Consider the following 7,189-nt stretch of genomic DNA (forward strand, 5'->3'; position numbering starts at 1 on the left):
CCCATTGAACATACGTCCAGCAGGCTTGATAAGTGCAAACCATTTAATGTTGGGCCAGGATAGTTGAAAGCTGCAGAACACGTGCCTTCCATATGTGTTACTAAAGCCTACTTCCTTCACACTCACACATTCACTTAATTCATGCGTTAACATCACCATTAAGGAGTCGGGTCACATTATGACTTTGTGCCACTTAAAAAAAAGGAAGAGTTGTGACATTTTTGGACGTTTATTTGGGTTCTCACCAAGATACTAAGAGTTAGATTGAGATCGACACCACTCTCAAAGTTAAATGTGAAGTTACAGCCAGCAGCCGGTTAGCTTAACTTAGCACAAAGACTGGAAGCAGGGGAGGGAACAGCTAGCACGGCTCTGTTCCCAGGTAAATCAGTTAATCTTAAGCCTCCATCTTTAAGAAGGATGCATTGCACAGTCCCTCCAAGAAGTTGCGATCACAACAATCAGCGACCCAATCACAACAGCTTTTGACCAATCATTGTGGTTTCCTGCCCTAAGCGCCAAACTCACTTCCTTGTTTCTAGTTGTTAAGATGCAGACGATGTACAATGCAAATGTCTCACATTTAACCTCGTAACCCTGCGAAATCCTGGAGGTGCATAGTTACAGTTGTCTTCAAGTCTAAAGACTTGCAGCGCAGGAAAACCGCTAGCTTGGCTACGTCCAAATGTAAAGAAAACAAAATTAGCCAACAATCTTACATTTGTTTGGCACGGATCAAACAACTGTGTTAATAAGATGCTGGTAGGATTTTGTCACCTTTGGACAGCCCTCTCTCCAGTCTTTATGCTAAGCTAAGCTAACTGGCTGCTGCCTGTACAATAGCTTCCAGTTTAGCGCACAGACCTGAGAGTGGTATCAAACGTTTTTTATGAAGAAAGTGAATAAGCACATTTCCCAAAATGTCCTTTTAAGATTCACAGTCCTTCAGAGAACCTGAGGATAATCTCCACGTGTATGTGCCTCGGTACCTTGAGGTAGGAGAGCAAAGTATTTCTATCTGTAAATAAAGTTGTGGTGTTAACAGCCCATCCGTTACAGTAGCTTATTAGACAGCAAACGTCTCAGTCATCACCAACTGCAAGATAGCTCCTGCTGCCAGTGTAATCACTGAGGCCGGCTCCCATGGCCCCACAGCGTCCTTATAACTGGATCTTTCTCTGATCTAGATCTAGATTCTTCAATGGAGTGCCCCCTCTCTGCTATATGACACAGTACTGCACTTGAGTTATGTTAGCACGTCGTGTATGCCACAATTCACAAGACTGCACTGACATCTGGCTGAGCCATAAAAGCCAGTTTGCCATTGATATTCACTGGTTTCATATATCTATAACACCAAATACGGTAGGTGGTCCATTATGTAGAGTTCCTATTTAATGCTAATTCATAATCACAATTAAAACATATGTAATCATCAAATAATCTTGTAATAGCACCCATAACCAGTTAACTCGGTGAGACTGATCTCCAGAAAGACTATAAATGTGTAACCTTCTCGCGAATACACACAATATCATTACTGTATCTAACCATACTTGATGACTATAAACTTAACTATACCACACAATGGCTATGAAATCATAGGTAAACCCTGACCCACGTTCCCCCCCTAAGTTCCTAACATTCATATTCACTTTCAAAGTACTAAAAACGGCCCCCGTTCTCATTAACATGCTTAAAATCCTTTGGTTGCCTTTTACTGCTTTATATTTTATTTGCTATGGCGGCAACTGACTGTTCTCTAAGCCCCGCCCCCCTTTGGTTACTGTTGTTACACTTGTCAGACCGTCCGCTCTCGCATGGCACAAAATTATAACGGTGGCAAATTCACACCTCGAAAATTCTTTGCAATTTTTCAACCAAATGGATCTTTGATTTCAGGCCGGCGATGTCAGATTTTAGCTACAATAACAACCGTTGCTAGCTTATTTTAACCTATTTAGCTACCTAATTAGCATCAGCTCCATGTGTAGCTTTGCGTCCAGTTGATTCTGAAATAAGTATTCTTTGCCTTTGACGGCTACGTACTGTACATGGCACAATGCTAAAAGACTGAGGCTAAAGTCCCAAGCAAAAAGACAATAATTTTCTTCTGACATAACCCTGTTTTGATGCTAACGGAATAATGTACAAGCAACACAGAGATTAGGTGATTTATGCTTTAATTTTTAACATTACAAGAGAAAAGGGTTGAGGTTGAGGACTAACCGAGGTGTTTGGCAAATGTAATGCTATCAAAGTTAAGACTGGGCTGTGATTGCTGGAGTGTAAACGTTAGCTATTAGCTATTAGCATCCAGTACCGGCTACCACACGTTACGGTAAATATGTCACAGTAGATGCCCCAGTCCCTTTTTAACATAACCTGTTGTAGCCCCACAAAATAATAAAGTTAGCTAACTAATGATATTCTGATTGACTTTGTAAGTAACGTTAGATTGATGTCACAACTGTAGGTAGTAGTAGGCCAGTTAGCCGTACATGCTAACTTTTTAATCCATTTCTTACGCTTCTCTCTTGTGTTTTGGAAACAGGGCGGCACAATATGTTAAAAAAAATAATAATATTGTGATTATTTTGACAGATATTGTGATATGATTCACGATACTTGATGATGTGATGTTGAGGTCTATACTGAAAGATTTGTAGATTTATAGGGTTCTTTGCAAAACTATTTTACTTCATTATCTTTATTATCAGCTTCTGCATTTTGGTTATTGTTATATTATTTAATTTGTGCAGCCCTAAAGGCTAAAAAAACCCCTGAAACTGTTTATGTTTAACGGTTTTGTTGTTTAAAAAATTTAAAGATTTGGCAGACCTGCCGTGCCTAGCTTTGATTGGACAACTACTGTTTGGAGGGTTGGGGCTTACCAAACAGTCATTAGGACACATTAATTATTCCCAAACATTCCCTACCATCGTCATTCCCCCATTCTTTGTTTGATGCAGTGAATTTTTCCAAATGTCTGGATGTTAGTTATTGACCAGGTTCTGTAAATCGTGCCTCCACTCTCCTGGCCCAGTCGCCAACCTGATGAAACACCCGGAAGGTGTCCGATCAAAACCAGGTGGTTCATCAGACAATAGGGGCTGGTTTAAGTCATCCCGGACATAAGAGGGCCATCACCTTGGACTCATTTAAACCCTCCCGCGGACTGACTAGTGAAGAGCATCAGACTGTCAGTGGAGCAGAATGTACCTCATGTCCCAGAAGGTCCTCGGAGACTCTGAAGTGGGTCGACATGAGGTGGTGTTTCTTTGCGGAGATTCTTCTTTCCGGGGGAGCATCAATCAATCAATCAATCAATCTATGAGGAATGTACTGTCGAGATAACTCAACAAACTGAAGCCACTGGATCTCTTTGTGGAAGTATCACTACAGTCTCCAGAAGTGGTCGAAGACGGGCGAAGTCATCGGCAAACAAAAAGGAAGTCACAGTCATTTTAAATATCACTTAGGCACGGATGCGTATGTATATTACGAGTAATAATTGTGAGTTGAGCGAGTGCTGGAGGAGTGTACATATAATAATTCTGTCTTGTAAATCAGTGGTTTTAATCCATGCTCCACGAGGCCCGACTGTTGGGTCAGATGTTGACGTTTAAAACAGTCAAATGTTGGAAAAATCGCACCACCGGACTGAGGTTGATGTGAGGATGTGATGAACCCGCTTGAGAGGCATCAGTCCTTAAAGTCCTGCCTTCAAGTATATAAAGGTGTTGAACTGGTCCGGCTTTCATAGCGTCCTATCACGGCCTAGCTGCTGCTTTTCGTTACCCTGACATGAACGACAAATCTGGGGGGAAAACATACGTAAAAGATGTTAATTATCAGCTTCAAATACTTCATCTCCAATCTGCAGCTTTGATTTAAAATGTTTTATCAGTACCAGCCTTAAAACAAACAACATCTTGCCTATCAGATTATATCAGTAGTTCATAGGTTTTCGTTCAAGCTCTGCAGGTGTTAGATGATAAGCATGGTGTTGAATAGAGAGGAGGAGGAGCACGTGAGTAGCTGTGGCGTTTGGGTAAAACGGAGTTTGGGTCTCACTGTTTGCTTATAGGTAATGGATTAGATTGTTTACACGGATCACGCAGGGTAGTAAACAAAGAAATTTTCTCAGGATCTTGTTAAATTGACAAAGTTTTACAGTTAAGGTAACGGACAAATAAAATAAACTTCATCCCCAAAGTTAATACAGTTCATCTTGAGGGGAACACGAACTTCATGGCAATCCACCAGACAGACCTTTTTCACAGCAGCCATTTTGCCAAGAAATAGTAGGGTAAACCAAGGTGTTACCATTGACACAAATTGATCCTTCCTCTGTCAACTTTCTCCTTTCCTTTTCTTAATTATGCTACGAAACACTTCATTTGACAAACGCTCGCTGCTAGGGGACCAACATGGCGACTTGTTTGGAAACTTTCTCCAATACTACGAAAATAGTTCCCCGAAATGCTTTTCTAAAAACATTTTAAGACAGAAATACGTTGTGCAGTTGCTGAATCTTTCTTTATTTTAGATCAATCTGATGATTGATATAGATTAGTTAGCTAGTTTTTGTTAACACTAGCCAACTTAAGATTTGACTACACAGGCTTTATGTAGCTTTTAACTATCTTTAAAATTTTATTTTCAACTCCTGATTCAACAAACGTTCACTGTTTGGGCACAAACATGGCGGTCGCAGCATTTTGACCCGAATCTTAAATGGTAACTCCTGTGTTTACTATTTCTTGTCAAAATGGCTCCTGTGAAAAAGGTCTATAGCTGTCGAGAAATTCCTCTCAACACCGACGATGGGATGCTTCGTCATTATAACAAGATACTCGAGATACATTTTGTGATTTGTTGGTTGCAGCTGCAGGAAAACTGACGCACGTCGTATTCATGACCGCACCTCAGAGCAGCCGTTAGCGTTCTGTGATTCACCGTTGATTTGTTTCACAGCAGGTCGCACCCGGGAGAGACGTAACCGTAGTAAAACGTAGTGCTCGATGACAAGGATCCCACGGGTTGATTTCACCAAAAATCCTGTGAATTAGTAAATACAGTGTTACTCATCATATCGCAGATCGCCAGAAGTTGTCGCTGTATGAGCAATAAAAATTAAAAAAAACATCATTCTCTGTGGTAAAAACTTCAACCTAAGCTCGAGAAACCCCCCCACACTTCCTCCCTCACTCTCGCTCTGCTTGCACTAAAAAGGTTCCTCTGAGTCGGATGTTTCCCTCCCCCCTCCGACAACGATAAGCAAGCAGAAGTTGAAGCTCTGCTCTCCCATTCTCACCGTCTTAACTATAGGGCCCTCCATGAATCTGCACTGTGTGTCTATGTACACGGGGGAAAAAAAGTTTTTTCTTTTTTCTCTGTAAGCAATAATGACGTTGCATTAAAAGGCTCTCTGAGGGTTTGTCTTCCGCTGAAGGATGCAACCAAACGGTCGTTCTGTCAGCCATATTTGAAAGGTCACTTAAAGTTCCTGAAGTCAGTTTCTCATTCATTGGATTATGAGTCATAATCTGCCGGCTGTGATGAGGTTCAGGCGCTCCTGCACCTCCTGTAAACCAGGTAGCTAGCAGGTAGCAGGTAGAAAAATGAACGTGAAGCAGTCTTCTCTCCACGACGAAGGAGGCAGGACATTCCCGCTGTATCGGCGTTCCTCCGTGTACATTTGAAGAGGCCGCCCGGAGTTAGAGCGCTCTGTTTAAATGTAGGCCGGTGGATAATGTGGATGAGAGGTCAAAGCACGCCGTACTGCCTACGGGCTATGTATTCGGGCTGTTAGTCTGAGTTGGTTCCAGCGGTTTGCTACACGGGGGTTCATCTGTACAGTCTTGATTCAGCTTCGTTCTCCTCCTTTATCTCATTAGACGTTGTCTATCGCTTGCATATTGACCTTGTGACTGTACGCCGGTAGTTTTACAAGTGTGATATTATCATGTATTAACTGTCGTCTCTGGCCATTATCTAGAAGAGAAATCGCACCGGTTATTTGTTAATGAGTGCACAGGTTCTTACTTGTGTATTTGGTATTCTACTTCTTTTTGACGTCTTTCCAGTTATTCAGATTCTAAGGGCGGCCTGAACGATAACCAGCATTTACGGTGGTACGTTGGCCACACGTCCTTGTGAATCCCCAAGAATCTACGTAGCCGAGAGTACGAGACCGCCTCTCCACAGATCTTCTGTCTACACGGATGTAAAGAGCATAATAACAAAACAATAGACGTTCCTGTATTCCTAATACCTTAATTTTTAATTGTAGTTGTGAGTAATTCATCATATGTATGTTGTGGTTTCACGCCTATAATGGACGTAAGCAGAACGTGAAGAATATAGGTGACACCTGGTGAAACAGTCCTGCGGAAGGACGCTGGTGTCAGGTACTTTTCACTTTTGGTGTGTTTCCTCATGCAGAATCAAACACTATCTTGCAGATTTTACACGAAAAACACATCTTGTTGCAGTCAGATTTCTCATTACTTAGTAAAATACTTTCTGTTGAGGAAAAAATGTTAAGATTTATAACTGCGGCCATGCAAATGAAGACATGGTGATTGTTTTACTTTGATCAGGACACGGATATAGTGTTCTTGTATGGGGTGCTTTCCTGTTTCATTGTATGGCAAAGAGCTTCACGCCAATCATAATTTCTAACACCATTGAGGGCAGTTGACCTAAAAACGGGACTTGGGGTGGGTAAATCAATTAGCAGGAGCAAATCCCAACATCTCTTCAGGGAAAGGAAACAAGCCTCAGCAAAGGAGCTTGGTCTAATCCTGATGGCTGGCCTTAAATCGATACAGTGGATGATTTAATTAGTCACCCAGTTTTAACAATATCAGCCACTAGTCCTTATGCTTATATTACTACGTGGAACCACAAAAGATACACTTACAGGTACTCACGTACAAGGGTGGCATGTTGTTGACGTGTTTTTGGTTATATATATTTGTTTGTCCTTTATTTAAACTAAAACTGCCACTGTTGAAGGGAAGCCGAATTGCGATTGGGTTTCGTCGTGTTCGGCCTGGTGAGGAAGACGAAGGAACAGGGTGGCCATTTGTGGTGGACTAACAAAGCCGCGCCTTTGGAGTGATGCTCATTCCCAACGCCACCTTCGCTCCTACCTGCGAACCTCCCTCCCGTCGCCGGC

General features: G+C 41.9%; 2 protein-coding genes across 2 annotated transcripts in view; one reads left to right on the forward strand and one right to left on the reverse strand.

Annotated features, from left to right (window-relative positions):
• ppm1e (protein phosphatase, Mg2+/Mn2+ dependent, 1E) overlaps positions 1 to 1,245 on the forward strand; it is a 40,662-nt gene extending 39,417 nt beyond the window's left edge. Inside the window, exon 8 of the mRNA XM_035666772.1 lies at positions 1,188 to 1,245. Coding sequence (XP_035522665.1) covers positions 1,188 to 1,245 — 58 coding nt within the window. The remainder of the gene's footprint in view (positions 1 to 1,187) is intronic.
• Positions 1,246 to 5,976: 4,731 nt separating this feature from the next.
• trim37 (tripartite motif containing 37) overlaps positions 5,977 to 7,189 on the reverse strand; it is a 16,611-nt gene continuing 15,398 nt past the window's right edge. The window contains exons 20-21 of the mRNA XM_035666773.1: positions 6,156 to 6,222; positions 5,977 to 6,000 (exon numbers count right to left, since the gene is read on the reverse strand). Coding sequence (XP_035522666.1) covers positions 5,977 to 6,000; positions 6,156 to 6,222 — 91 coding nt within the window. The remainder of the gene's footprint in view (positions 6,001 to 6,155; positions 6,223 to 7,189) is intronic.

The sequence above is a fragment of the Morone saxatilis genome, unplaced genomic scaffold (assembly GCF_004916995.1).
Source record: "Morone saxatilis isolate NCDOM2014 unplaced genomic scaffold, NCSU_SB_2.0 Contig20, whole genome shotgun sequence".
In the NCBI taxonomy this organism is placed as follows: domain Eukaryota; kingdom Metazoa; phylum Chordata; class Actinopteri; family Moronidae; genus Morone; species Morone saxatilis.